Source organism: Lissotriton helveticus, chromosome 8 (genome assembly GCF_964261635.1).
Source record: "Lissotriton helveticus chromosome 8, aLisHel1.1, whole genome shotgun sequence".
NCBI lineage: Eukaryota > Metazoa > Chordata > Amphibia > Caudata > Salamandridae > Lissotriton > Lissotriton helveticus.
In genome coordinates, this window is record NC_136069.1 from 1,648,736,881 (window position 1) to 1,648,752,716 (window position 15,836).

The 15,836-nt window shown below is 43.6% G+C and overlaps 1 protein-coding gene across 1 annotated transcript; it reads left to right on the plus strand.

Moving 5' to 3' along the window:
• The first annotated feature begins 5,425 nt into the window (after positions 1-5,425).
• On the plus strand, positions 5,426-6,382 carry LOC144774059 (olfactory receptor 56A4-like). Its single transcript, XM_078659090.1, has one exon. It carries the CDS (start codon positions 5,426-5,428, stop codon positions 6,380-6,382), a length of 957 nt encoding a protein of 318 aa, XP_078515216.1.
• The last annotated feature ends 9,454 nt before the right edge of the window (positions 6,383-15,836 follow it).

Genomic DNA, 15,836 nt, shown 5'->3' on the forward strand with positions numbered 1-15,836 from the left:
ATAGCTTGGCCCATAGTACAGTCCTCCTTGCTGACTTCACGTGTGAAGACCTCGAAAGGAAGAAGCATCTGAGTCAGGCATTTAACTAGGCACCATTGGTCCATCAGAAGGGTCATGCCTTTCACAGTAGCACACCCTCTTCACATCACATATTCATTGATTGGTCTGTACTGCCCGAACAGATGGTCAAGCATGTAATAAGTTGAGTTCCAATGTGTTGCCACCTCCTGGACGAGTGCTTTGACTGGAATTCTATAGTTACGTTGATCCTCATCTGCTTCCGAGCTTTAAAAGAATGGCTGAAATGAGTGCATATTCTTCTGCAGGTGGTCAGTAAGTTGCTGACTATGGCTTTTTTTCAAAAAGTCTTGAACTATAATGTTAATGTAGTGCGCCAAACACGGGACCCTAAAATAGGAAGCAAGCGCCATGGCCTTAAGTACATTACTGCCATCATCTGTGAAAACAAAACCAATCTTAAGCCCTCTTGGGCGCAGCCATTCAAAGACCTTGCTGTGAAACTCTACCAAAATGTTTACAGCAGTATGAGATTTCTCCATGTTTTCAGTTGCATGTTTCCGAGAAGCATTAAAAATGTCAGCTGTGCCAACGGCACCTACTTCAGATAGCTTATCTCTACCCCCCACAAAAGAGACCAGTGTGCAGTGATGCACATGAAATCAGTGGCTTGGCAACTGGTACACATGTCTGTTGTCAGGTGGATATTGTGAACATCACTCTGCTGCAAAGCTTGTCCAACCAATTCCAGCACATTGTGATGTAGTGCTGGAACAGCAACTCGGGTGAAATAGGACCGGCTGGGAACCTTCCATATAGGGCAGATGGCTGACACAAATTCAAGGAAACCCACCCCTTCCACAAATAAGAAAGGGAGAGGGCCCAGTGCTAACATTTTAGCCAGCTTCGCATAGTGCAACTGTTCCGTTGGGTGGTTGCTTTGGTACTGCCCCTCGAACCTAAGCATGCTCTCAATGACAGGCTGCATTATTTTCCTTTGTGATGCAGCTGTTTTCTTGAACCCAGTTAGGCTCAACCACGCACTTTGTTCCATTACAGTGCTACTACTCGGTTGCCTTGGTGTTTCAGTCTGACTCTGAGTATGGCTCTTACTGTGGTGCCACTGAGATGTTGCTGAGGATGTGGGCGGTACCACTACACTGCTGGGGACAGGGCTAGAAATGGCTCCCTTTTGTAAACCTTCCACTGCAATCATATCTTCTTCTAATTCTTCATCCTCAACAACAACAATGGGTTGAGTTTTACTTTTTTCTAAGCGAAGTAGGTGAGCCTCCCACTGGATACTGTGGGGTATTTTGAGATGGCTTGTTTAGCATCCGGTACCATAGTTTGTACCAAGCTTACCCCACCTAACAGCAATTCGACAAATTGAGCATATAGCAATGTTATCCTCCTTACTGCTAACCAAAAAGAAGTCCCAAACTGAGCAGGAGAACTTTCTGGCGCTGCTGGATGTTCCACTTTCAATACCAGATGTAGTGGCGGTGGGCTTTGAATGTGACTCTGTGCAGTTACACTACCACTATCTACTGAGATGGAGGTTGAGCTGGATGTAGGTCCCTGCCAGGCCTTTGCAAATGCAAATATGTAAGCTGGAGGTAGTGTTGGTGTTACCTGTATTGGCGGTATCCGTGCTTCATCCTTCGCAGCCATTTTGGATAGGGTAATAATGTTGGTCTCCATCTCCTTTGGCCCGGGAGTGATGTCCGTAATGACTGGCTCATCATCATCATCCCCTTTTGTACATCTACCTTCCTTTTTAATAGCCTTGTCTTCTTTTGCCGTGCATCACTCTCAGACTGAGCTGGTGGTTTCCAAGTGGCATCTCGATCATCAGAAGTGGGGCTTGAAGAAGAAGATGATGAACTAACCCTCCTTTTCCTGGCTGGGGGTCTGGAAGACAATGGATATTCTGAAACAGTGGCTTTGTCTGCAGGAAGCTCGATTTCTTGAAATGCCTCTACTTCAAGAGGAACAACTACTATTGTGGGTTGTTCTTATGGCTGTTCTTGAGACTGTTCTTGCGGCTTCGGCTGTACTTTCTGCTGCTGCTGTTCTTTCTGCTGCTGCTGTTCTTGCGACTACTGCTGTTCTTGCGGCTCCTGCTGTTCTTGCGGCTGCTGCTGTTCTTGCTGCTGCTGCTGTTCTTGTGGCTGCTGCAGCTGCTGCTGCGCCTGCTGCTGCCCACGTATCTGCTGAGTTTCTGCCTGCGTTGATTGTGCACTACTTTGCATTAATGAAATTTCAACATCGCTGCTCGTTAGTAGACTGGCTACCTCTGCGACACACATGGGCTTGGGCCTAGGTTGGTGGGGTTGACCTGCTGATGCGGAGGTTCTGCTCCCAGCTTGGTCCCCGGACAACGCTACTGCAGGTGTATTTTTTTTCTCCCAAAAAACACATGGGGAGGCACACCAGTCATGGTAAGTGTCACTTCCTTTTTCTGTTTCTTCTTCTTCTCACTGACAACTTTCTTGGTACTGGAGGACCTGTTACCTTTCTTTGGGCCCATCTTCTTCAGATGTCAGCAGGACGCAGGTTCACAATTTGCAATCTTGTCTGTGGTCACATATGGATGTGACATCGTAATCAGCAGGACTTCTGTCTGGCAGTACAACGGGTGATGATGATGATACCTCCTCCTCTGTCTTTTTGTGCACCTAAAAGCAAAGAAAACAGGAGAACAACATCAGATAAATGTTGCATTTGGTGTTGGGTTTCAATTACTACAAACAAATAAAAGATATAGTGTAGCCATTTTTGAGACTGTCAACAAGGGCTTTCATGGTATACTGTGTACACACTACACTCTCAGGAAAGATAGGAAAGAAGAAGTACAACAAATATAAGTGTAATGGAGGTGGACCCTGTTTGGCATTACATTATTTACTCATCACATCATTCAGGGAGCTGCTGCTGGCAAAGGGGACAGATGGGAGCAGTAAGCCAAGAGGAAAACCATGCAGCCCTATATGGCAAAAGCAGCACACTTATAACTTCCACCAGAAATGGCCACCAGCCACATGGACACTCACAAATCACAAGCAACAAGTAGGAGGCCTGGGAAACAATGTACTGACAGAAGGCCTATACTAGCCAGGCAAAGGATGCATGCTAAACAACACTGCTTTGCCTTTTTAATGCAATAAAATGCAAAAACAAAAATCCACAGGGCTAAACAAGGTCGGCAAGGTACACAACAAACCATCACACACACAACAAAGGCATTTGTTCAACAAACATCTACAAACAGAACTCATGCACCTGTGGCTACCTCTGAGCCTACTGGATGAAAGGCCTGTTGGCAGACTAGGCCACACAAGCTTGCAGACCTATGGCAAAAGCACACTACGCTTCAAAATGGCCACCGGCCACATGGCCAGGCCCACACAACTACAAGAAACTGAAGACAGACAATGCAGCCTATTGCAAAAAAAGAACACTGCTTGTCTTCAAAATGTCCGCCAGCCTCATGGGCAGGCCCACAACAAGAAGCCTCGGCTACAACGGAATACCATGCAGGCCTATATGGCAAAAGCAGCACACTATTAACTCCCACCAGAAATGGCCACCAGCCACATGGACACCTACAAATCACAAGCAACAGGCAGGAGGCCTGCGAAACAATGTACTGACAAAAGGCCTATAATAGCCAGGCAAATGATGCATGCTAAACCACACTGCTTTGCTTTTTTAATGCAATAAAATAGTGCTAAATGCTGCATTGCACTTATAGCGAGCAGCGCTTGTAGTCTCTGACTGTGCCCTTAGGGTAGCATTGTTATCTTCCAAATTAATCTTAATTACGCTAATGGGCATAATTGTTTTATTACTGGTAATATTACATCAAAGAGTAAAGCAAAATTACCAATATTTATTTGATTACACCAACATGAATAGAATTAGGCCCAGGCCTAATTATTATTTTTATTGTGTCATTTCGCACCACATGCTTGAAGCCATGTTTTCCTGGTCACATCAAAAAGTGCTACATTTTATAGGTGACATTTAACTTTCCATGCCATGCAGAGGTTTCAAAACCATATACTATGAATGTATAGGTGATTTAACCATGCCAATCAGGGAATAGCTAATTTCCACTTGTTTTAGGGGTCAGAGCACAAGAACTAGCCACTGGAAAGCAGTGCCTCGCTGTGCAGATTCTAAACATCAGCAATTAAATTCAGCAAAAAAACTGAATTTTGCATCAACAAAAGGGCATTTTTCTCATACTCCTACTTTGGGGTTAGTAAACCATTTGATTTTATTTTAAACAGTGAATCGAAAACATTCACATTTGGACATATTGGACCTTATATTAGAGAGATATGTTTCTATTGATATTTTATTTATGTGCATATGTGTTTTACTTTATATTTACACAACATATGTAACTGCAGAAGACAATCTGATTTTTAATTAAATAGAAAATACTAGTAGCTGATCAGTTGGTTTATGCCACTGATCCCTGGGGATGTTAAAAAGAAAGATATATTTATGAAATTTGCACAGAATTTAGAAAACAAACACCTATCAATCCACATCTTGATATGTGGAAAATGATCAGTAAACAAAGTTTCTCTACAGTACAGGGGACTAATTACCAGGGGATGCAAATTATACAAAATAGTTACTGCCTCAAACGTCTTCCTTAATACATATATTAAATAATGTTGTTAATACCATTGCTTTATCTGTATGATGGGAAAAATCAGGGTTTGAATGCATACAGAATGGCTGTTTTTTAAGAATTGTGAAAGTAGATGTAAAATGTACATATATAATTTCCAGAGATCCATAGCTAGGCCTCCTGGGCTATTAATTGCAGATTGAGAACCTCTCTTTTGCAAAGAGTAAGCTTATTTTGATTCTTTCTTTGATATTGCACAAATAGAAATCACACCAATGTCCCATTTTCTCAGACTGGGTAGAAAAATCTACAATAAATATTGTGGAAGCGCATTTATTGGGAGGGTTGGGCTGAAAGTTCTGAAATAATTTTTGTAATATTTATGATTTTATTTAGGACTGATAAATGTCCTTGTTATCTATTGATGGTCTAACATTAGCAAAACTGTGATCCTGAGGGATAACCTTTGAAAACATTTGTTGTTAATATTTATGGTATGAATTTCATTGAGTATCCTCTCTGCTTCGTTTATACATTTAAATTACTATTATTTTGTACAAATGCAGATGTGTTCTTTTTTATCGCTTGATGTTAATTATTCATTTTCATGTCATTAAAAAAGCAAAGAAGGAATATTAGGATACCAATAATGTAAGTGCATAATTTACTATATGGTTTATTATCATCACTTTGCTGACCTGCTTCTATCTTCTCTTTTTACTTTTAGAGCTGTAATATCCACAATTCTGAACAACAATGCTTTCAGATATCAACCAAAGTTATAACCCAGAATCAGAATTCATTCTATTAGGTTTTCCAGGATTCCAAAGATGGCAGCACTGGCTGTCCATCCCCTTGGCTCTCCTTTTTGTTTTAGCTGCAGCAGCAAATCCCATACTCCTAGCCACAATATACAGAGAGCAGTGCCTCCATGAGCCTATGTACTACCTTCTCGGCATGCTTGCCTTGGTGGACCTTGTTGTGAGTATGCTGACCACTCCAAAGCTCCTGGCGCTTCTTTGGTTTAATGATCGGGCCATCAGCCATACAGCATGCTTCACTCAGATGTTTTTTGTTCATTGCTTTCTTGGATTGGAATCTGGTACCTTCCTGGTCATGGCGTTTGACCGCTACTTTGCAATCTGCCACCCCTTGAACTACCCTTCAGTCATCACTGAGAGATTTGTGGTCAAAGCTGTTGTGTTGGTCTTCATAAGGCCTGTGAGCTTGTTTGTCCCCATGCCCTTCTTTTTCGCACGCTCACAGTTCTGTTCCAACAATGTTATTGCACACAGCTTCTGTGCAAATTTAGCTGTCTCTTCACTAGCATGTGATAACACAAAACTGCATAACATTCATCAACTGGTCACAGCTGGGTCTGTTCTTGTTCTAGACTTGGTTTTGATCGCACTGTCCTACTGCCTGATCCTTCGCGCAGTGATGAAGATGAGCTCAAAAGGGACATCACTGAAGACCTTCAGCACCTGCACCTCCCACTTGATTTTAATTCTTTTTTTCTACTCCATTCTCCTAGTTCTTGCCATAACATATAGACCAGGAAACAATGTTCCTCCTGATGTCACTATTTTGCTCAACGTCCTACACCTGATTGTGCCACCAGCCTTGAACCCTATGGTTTATGGAGTCAGAACAAAGGAAATTAACAGTGGCATAAAAAAGCTTTTTAATACATGTTTACAAACCAAACAGTAGCAAGGGGATTTCAGGTTTCTTTGACCTTGGTCTCAAATTATTATAAATGCAACTTTGAAGTCAGACATCCAGGGAACCATTCAGTACCAGTTTATTCCTTCCACTGATTTACTAACATTTTTATTTTTGGCAATTCTGGAATTGAAAGAATAGATAAAGATCTATTTAGACTGATTGAATCTTGCTAGCAAACTGTGATAACCTTCTTCTATTCTGTGTCAGAAATCCCACATTTGATGTGTGTGGCCTTTAGCTATCTGTCTATTTTTGCCTATTTTGCTGACATTTACACTTATCAACCATTCTCACTCAAATGACAATTATATTGCACTCATTGCCTTTTCCCATTTGGATTTGTGTTTGTGGTTGTTATTGCCTGTGCACCAGCCCCTTTCAGATCTACTGTGGATCATGAATATTGACTTATGTCCTCCAACCACAAATAAGGCTATAAAAGGCAGGCAACTACTTCTCATACAGATCTTATGATAACAAGTGTATGTTAAGGCTGAAAAGGAGGGGGGAGTTATTCATTCTCATAGGTGTTTAGAGCGGCTCTAGGCCAAATAGTGTGAAAAGTACTCTTTAAGTACAAATAAATGCGGTGTTACTGGTGGAGGGAAATAGCTCGTTAAACCACCAAACAAGGACAGGTGGTCCAAAATGATAAATGTCAACAAATCCTATGCACACACATTTGAATATAATTAGTAGTACAACACTGTTCTTGAAGTTCACAAATGAAGAAGACTGAGGGGCATATTAGCAACAAACTGCGATAAATATCGCATAGCGCGCTTAGCGCAATTTAATTGCCGAGATAACGCGTTATTATAAATGCTTATCTCCATGGCGATAATAAATCCGGCGATAGTGGCAAAATGAGGGAACATCGCTGGAAATCCAGCGCTACAACGGCAGCGATAAGGGAATCCATGGTAATAGGGAGCTGTGGACATAGCCTTAGAATCCACCTCCCTTTATGAATATAGCTAAGTCCGAAATTTTGCAGACGTTAGCTTTGTCGGTTATCGCCACTTTTTATATTGCTATCGGTGTCCTAGGTGGGCTTGTTAGTAAAGAGTAGTGCAGTTAGCGATATTTTCTGCGATGTTTTGAATAGAAATGCCTACATTGCATCTCATTAGCGATGCGAGGTGAGGCGTTTTGAGAACGGCTGCTAACATGCACTAATGCAAGAGCACAGTACGGAAACAGCACTCAATAAAGCCAGAGAGGAGATTACATTGGTGATGGATGGAGGAGACACAACCGCTCGTGTGCTCTTCGATCTGTCAGCTGCTTACGATACTGTTGATCACTCTCTCCTGCAACAACAGCTGGACCGTCTGAGGGTCAGGGGTACGGCATTAGCCCTACTGTCCTCCTTTCTCAAGGACAGGAGATTAACAGTATCTGTAGATGGGTATCATTCAGAGCCTTATACCCTCCCGTACGGAGTACCACAGGGCTCCTCCATGAGCCCTTCTCTTTTCAATGTCTACATCTCCGAACTGGCTCCTCTGATCCGGGATTTCTGGTCTTACACCAATGACACCCAGATAGTGGTGGCTGCATATAAAAATCACGCCCCTCCTAGTCAACAATTTCAGAACTGCTTGAGTACAATAGATATATAGATGAGTACAAATTGTCTCAAACTCAATTCTAAAAAAAACTGAGGTCCTAATGTTTAGTTACATGCAGCCAAACTGGGGCAATCTGTGGTGGCCGGCAGAGATGGAAGAATCACCAAAAACAGCGGTCAAGGCTAAGAACTTGGGAGTATGGTTTGACAACAAACTATCTTTTTTTCATCAGACAAATGCAATTGACTCATCCTCCCACTTTCTTATTAAGAAAATAAGGAAGATCTTTCCTTTTATTCCCGACGACACAAGGAAAACTGTGGTAACATCGCTAATCCAGTCCAAACTGGATTACTGCAATAGGCTTTGTTTGAACATACAGAAACAGCTTCAGATTGTTCAAAATACAACAGCACGGTTACTGGTAAACATTCCTAGGTGCAAATCTGTATCTAAATGAGTTCCGACAATACATAACGTGCATTGAATACGTGGGATGCTGGGCGTACTCATCACAGTCCTGAATTTGGACAAACACGTGGGCTTATTTGGCAGTCCTTTATTTATTGTTTGAACTCATATTTGAAGCGCCATACCTGGCGAAAGTCAGTTTTAGAGGCTCAGACCAGACACTCTCTGGGTCTGAGATTTGGAACCATGTGGACTATATAGAAACACCGACTGTTGGGTGACCAACCGGGTTAGAAATATCACCGGTTTGGAGGTTTAAGCACCCACTACACTTGCAGAAGTCCTGAAGAAGTCAAGAGTGTTATTACCCACTGACGAAACACATTTTTTTTTTTGCACAGGAACCTTGCATTAAAAATTTACCACACCGGCTAAGGACTACATCTTCTTTATTTGTAAACGTCAACAGTATTTTACTACTGATTATATTATATTGCGTGTGCATAGGATTTGTTGACAAAAAGTGTATGGCGCAGCATGTTAATATCATATAACATGCACACTAGGACCCTTTTTGTTCTTGGCAAACTCTGAAGAGGAAATACGTAATATGCAGGGAGGTGATATGATGTGGTTAACATGAAGCATGGTACATTGACTGTATGCTCTGTGAGTGTATGTGTGAGTGTTTGCTAAAGTATAATGTAATGCTTCATAGCAGCTCCCATGTAGTGTACATCATCGGCATGCTCCTGGGCTCGGGAAGACGCTATATATGTGAGCACTCCTGCCTATTGTATGCCTACCTAGAAAATAGGATAGAACAGCTGCTGCTTGAGTACTTCTGGAATAGTAACTAGACCATAATAATCCTTCAGCCAAGCTCATTGTAACTTGTGCATCATTCTCCCATTCTTCTTTCAGCATCTTGTCTTTGATGTGTGGATCGCACAGTACGTTAAGTACCTTCAGTTTCCCACTAGAGGGGATGGGGTCATTGCACATTAGCTATGTTAATATAGGCTGATGCAGCTTTAAACACTAGTTGGAACAGCATGAAGCACAAGCCTGTGGCTGCCATTACCACCAAGCGCTGGTGGGAGGGCCAGGTCACATGCAGGAAAAATATTCCTTCTTAGAGATTAAACATGCACTACAGTGAAGTTTCGCATAAATGGGATGCCTGCAGTAGCCCCTTTGCGCAACTATTGGCTGAAGCCATCTAAAACCTAGAGCAAACTGAGCAGCAGTCTAATGGACAAATCTGAAATGCTGATATGGAACTAGGTCAGTTTCTGGTATTGCTGCTTCAGTAAATACACTCCCACAGAGAGCCACGCATGTTGGGATGCGGTAAACGATTTCAGAAGGTGAAGGGGACTGTGTCCAGGCTATGCTGCTATTGGCTGACCTTCTTTACAATCCATATCACACACACAGCAGTGTGAAGGACAAACCTGTCACTGCTGGTGTCCCACTATTGAACCTTTTTTTAATGCTGCTGACAGGCCCTGCACAAACCATCTGCTGCTTGCAGCCTAGGCTGTTGTGTGTTGAACCTTCCCACAAGAAGGAGTAGTACTCTGCCCAGCCAGCTCTATTATTGACTCATACCTCCTGGTCAGAAACCTGCTCTCTCCCTCCGCAGCTCCTGGTAAGTGCTGATGGCCTGTCCACTGCTTTGTTCAGGTAGGTGTTCGAGCCCCTCCTCCACCCGCAGGCTCCTGCTTGCTTCTCATCCATGGTTGTTCAGTGGGAGGGACTTGCTCTGTGTTGTATTGTGCCTGTTTTTCTGTTGTTTTTCTGTCTTTGGCTTTGTTTTTTGGTCTTTATTAGTGTGCCTCTTTTCCTGTTTCCTGTCTTTAGTCTCAGTTTTTTGTTGCCTCGTCCCTCTCTGTTTGTCCTGCTATTTTCTGCCAGTTTTCCCTTTCCCGCCACTGCTGCCCCCTCAGCCCCTCCCCCCGGCTGCTTCCCACTCCCGACTCCCTGCTGCGATTCCCACCTCCTTCCCTATTTAATGGTGTCCGCTGCACGCTGCACCAATTGCTACCTGACCAAAACCAGCTCCAGGGGGCCTGGTTTTCTGTCCACCCACCACTACTACTCAACCCCTTAGGGAACAACAACTGTCAGCTGTTCACACCAAACACCACCCACTGCCAGTACTCCTACCACCACTGCCACCAAACCTACACTACCCTCCGCACCCCAGGAGGCCAACACCACCGCAGCCCTGAATTACATTCTCCTCAATGTGCACTCCCTCCACCGGCATGCCGTAGAGATCTGGGACCTCCTCGTCACCCTCTCACCAGACCTCACCTTCTTCACAGAAATCTGGACCAACGCCTCCTCTGCCCCCAACATCCCCACCACCATTCCAGATGGCTACACAATCCAGAGGAAGGACCGCCTCTACCAGCCAGGAGGAGGACTCACCTTCACCCACAGGAGCTCCCTCTGACTCTCCGCTGCAAACACGAGCAACCCCTCCGCCATCACCAAACACCTTCGCTTCCAGATCCAGACCAACCCTAGAACCACTCTTCACAGCACCCTCGCCTACAGACCACCGGATCCCACGCTTTGCCGTTACTATTGCTGACCCTGTCATACCCTACACCATCACCTCCATGGACTACATACTCATCGGAGACCTGAACTTTCACCTCGACAACCTCAGCGACCCTAACTCCACCGTCTTCCTGGTCAACCTCGCAAAATTGTACTGAAACAGCTCATCAGTTTTCTACTGAACTGTTGGTCAATTCAGAAACACGCTATTGAAATTCGGTTATTACTGGAGGAAGAAAGCCAGGATTTGTTGTTTTTAACAGAAACTTGGCTCAATAGTGAGGCTGACCCCACCATTGTTCAAACACTACCTTTGGGTTATGCTATCCAGAGGTTTGATCGGGAGTCAGGAAGCAGAGATGGCATAACAATCATCCATACAAATTAACTTAATTGCTGCATTTCTGCAAGTCCCGTAATGGACTGTGAAAGCCTCTCATTTGCAATCAGTATATCGCATGTATGTACCTTCTTGGGGATTCTGATTTATCGTCCCTGGGACACCTTGGCCAATTTAATAAGAATCTCCCAGAGATAGCAGCCAACTTTGCGAGCTCTCTTCCCAATTTTACGCTTTTAGGGGACCTTAATCTCCACTTTGAGGATACCTCAAAATCAGTATTACGTGAATTGATAGATAATTTGGATGCATTTTTATTTGCGCAAAAAGTTGTTAGTCCTACCCCTTCAAAAGGCCATTTATTGGATCCTATCTTTTCCAACCTCAAGAATCTATTAGCCGGGGACCCCATTCCGATGCCCTGGTCCAATCATTTCTAAATTCCTTTCACATGGGCCCGCAGTGTGTCTCTACGTTGGCGACAGGAGCCAAAAAACAGGCTTGTACATAGTCCAAATTACCAATAGAGTCATGGGCAATGACCCTTGAAAACTCTAGACCAATATTTGACCTAAATCCTATCATTGCAAATGACAAATTCAATGAGTGGCTTGAGTCATCACTGAATATGGTCCTTACAAAAAAAGGAACATACAATAAGACAGGAACCAAGCGTAACCCTTGGTACTCCCCAAAACTCTGTGCACTCTAGAAGGCATGCAAAAGGTTTGAAAGGAAACGGAGGAAGGACTTTTCTGCTAGTCATAAAGAGAATTATAGAGAGGCTATAAAAATCTATAAAGTCAAAATAAAATCCGCTCAAGCTCTTTATTATGAAGAGAGAATCACAGAAGCTGTCAATTCTCAAGCAACATTTTTTGCATTGTGAAAGCTCTACTTACACCCTCTCCTCCCACTGTATCTGAGGATACTTCAGTTCATTGTTTTAAAATGCCAGAGCTCTTTTCCAATAAAATACAAGTCATATATAACTCCTTCCCTCAGGTGATTGCTCAACAAAATGCAGTAGTGAGGGATAATAAGTCCCAAGACAGAGTTGGTTTAATTGGAGAAATCCCCCCTTGATCTGACTACTTTGCAAGGTATTCTAAGTAAATTAAAATCTGGCCCCCCTACAGACCCAGCCCCTTCCATTATATCAAACTTAGTCTCAGAAACGTTGTCTCAAGCCATTCTTGACCTGATTAATGCCTCAATCTAATCAGGATTTGTCCCCCCTCTGTGGAAGCGGGAAATGGTCAAATCACTTAAAAAATATTATTACTTTATACCCGGATGTTTGGAGCAATTATCGTTCCATCTCATTACTGCCAGGCATTAGCAATATCGCAGAGAAACATGAGAACTCTACACTCTGGACTTTCCTGGAAAATAATAATGATCTCCACCCCTCGCAGATGGGGTTCAGACCTCTACAGGGTTTGGAAACTGCATTTCTGGCAGTGGTGGAGGAGCTCAGACATTTTTTAGATGCCGGAGGCTGCACTGTCATCATTCTTTTAGATCTTAGTACAGCCTTCAACACGGTTAGCATCAGCTGTTGATCCAAAGGCTAATTGAGGTGGGAGTGGCCGGGATAATGCTTAAATGGCGGCACCCTTTTCTGGAGGACTGATTCTTTGAAGTTTTTGAAGATGGAATCTCCTCAAAACAGATTCCTGGGATCCCCAGTGTATTCCCTGAGCCCCACTCTTTTTAATGTTTACTTGAGCTCTCTGGCAGACGTGATCTTACCTTTTGGAGTTCAAGTCATCACTTATGTTGATAACACCCAGCTGGTTGTCTCTCTCAACCAGCAGGAGCGCACTGGGCCAGGCCGTGACCTGTGCCTGGAAGAAGTTTCAAGGTGGATGGAAGAGTCATATTTGAAACTTAATGGGTCAAAAACAGAGTTAATGCTCTATGGTAACCCCACATATTTAAATGTAGGACTGTTTTGGCTCAATTGTATTGGGGCAAGCCCTCCCTCCCTCCCCGAAAGATCAAATCAAGAGTTTAGTTGTCTAGCTTGATTGTAATCTTGATTTTAAGGAGCAAGGGCAGAAAGTAGCAGCAAGCTGCTATGGGATTCTGAGCATGATACGTAAAGTCCTCCCTCTGCAACCTTATCTTGCAAGAAGACTTATGGTCCAAGCACTCATCCTCTCCAGGCTTAACTACGCAAATGCCCTATATTTGGGAGCAACTTGCTCCTCAAAAAGGAATTTACAAATGGTGAAAAATTGTGTGGCGCGAATGCTCCTGAATATTCCAAAGCTACTTTCGGCTAAGCCTGCCTAGGCGGCACCTCATTGGCTCCCTATTCAGAGGATCCAGTTTAAAGCTTTGTGCATGGCACATAAGAAACTTTCAGGCAAGGGCTCGCCCGCTTTTTGTTCCCTCATTTTGCCGTACTCCCCGAATAGGGCTCTGAGGTCTGAGAGTAAGCACCTGTAGGCAGTACCGAGAATCAGATGCGCACGATGTTGCAGTCATCTCTTCTTGTATAATGTTGCCAAACTCTGGAATCGCCTACCCCTACAAATCCGTGTTCAAACAAATTACCTGACTATTCGGAAGCAAATTAAAACATTACTTTTTCTGTAACACTGCTCAGAATCTGTTATTGAGCCGCTAGTAGCGAGGGGATGCCTTCGGGTAACCAGGCGCTTTATGCGGTTTCATTTCATCACCACCCCTACCACAAGGCAGGACACACCCTCGGCCTCATCTTCTCCCTCATGAAGGACCCTGAAAGTACCAGACTTAGCATCCATGAAGCAATGAAAGATGTTGCAGGTTAGATGAGTAGCAGCTGTCTGAAACTCAACTCATTGAAGACAGATGTCATAGTCCTCGGGCAGGGGACAACTCGTGGTGGCCACCCTCTGTCTGTACCCCCACCCCCACAGACCACCCCCAAAACCTCAGCATCATACTCGACTCCTCCCTCACCATGACCCAACAGACCAATGCTGTCACCTCCACCTGATTCTGCACCCTCCGCATCCTACGCAAGACCTTCCAAGTGGATCCCCCCCAAGGCCAGAAAGACAATCACCCACACACTCATAACAAGCTGAAGACTCACTGTGGCCAGACATGTCCTTTGCATCCCACGGCATGAGAATATCACCCAACACCTGCAAGACCTCCACTGGCTCCCCGTCGAGAAGAGAGTAACCTTCAAGTTACTAACTCAAGCCTACAAAACCCTCCAGAACAGCAGACCCAAAACCTCAACAAAAGTGTCTCCTTTCATGTACCCAAAAGGAACTACTGCTCTGCTGAGCTCACCCTAGCAGAAACTCTGTGCATCCACAGAACCAGAGTGGGTGGAAGAGCCTTCTCCTACATCACTGCCAAAGCCAGGAACCTGGACTCTCACGAATGAGTAGCACAATTTAATCCACCTGATTGAGTATACCCCTTTAAAACATGAATCACATAAACAGTGTTAGGAAGGATAAACTAGTACCTGACAGTACTACACTAATACACTTTATTTTAACTGTGGTTAGCGCTACTTTTCCTAACACTCTCCTTGCTAGCGTGCAGCTTGATAAAAAGAGAAATGTCGCTTAGCGACTTTTCTCCTATTATTTTGCACTGGAAAGCCCACTTCGCATCTCATTAGAGATGCAAAGCAGGGCGTTGTTGAAAAGGGCGCAAAATCAGCAAAACACGCGATAGGGTGTCTTTGCTGATAAGGCAAAGAAATTATCGCCGCTTTTCGGCTAAAAACGGCGCAAAAGCGGCGATAATTTCATATCGCCGCCTTGCTATTATTCCCCTTAGTGTCTAAGTATTCTGTATAGCAAAATGGGTTTCAACACTTTAGACCACTGGGATTGTTCACTTTTGATCATCTGTTTTGTGGAGTTGTACTGTGTGTGAATCTCACTACCTGGGTCTTACTAATGGCACTTCTTCCTAGGTTCATCAATGGAGTGCTCCATTACCCCAAAAGCATTTAATTTTATCTGTATCTCCCCCATATTTCTTTTTCTGTTTCTCCAAGATAGTCATGTAGAAGATCTTCCAAATGGAATGTCAAGGTTGTTGCACCACTCCTTTGTTAGTATATCAAGTTCTTTTTCTGAGAATCCAAGTTTTCTTTTTTTGCCATCTCACTCCTTCTCTGCTTCTAGGCTTGCCATTGCTGTAGTAGAAAACTGTGGCTTGCTGCTCCTAGTCCCTAATTGCACTGCAAGCTGCGCCACACCTCAACTCTGACTGCTTTCTAGGATTGAAATGAGAAGCACTTCCTGGTTCCGAGGTTATTACTCAGAAACAGGAAGTGCTTTTTTGTATTTGCAGCTGTGTTTGCAACAGAATCGCAATTTTGCTAATCCGAAAATATGACACTATAATACAGAAGGGAATAAATTGTAAGCAGCAAAATATGGCCACAACTCATACGTACATTCAGTTTTGCGATTACCTAATTGCGACTCGCAAAAGTCACATTTAGGAAATTGCAAATTACAACATTTGTACATCTATCTGTATCTAGCTCTTATGATTTTAGAGGAAAAAA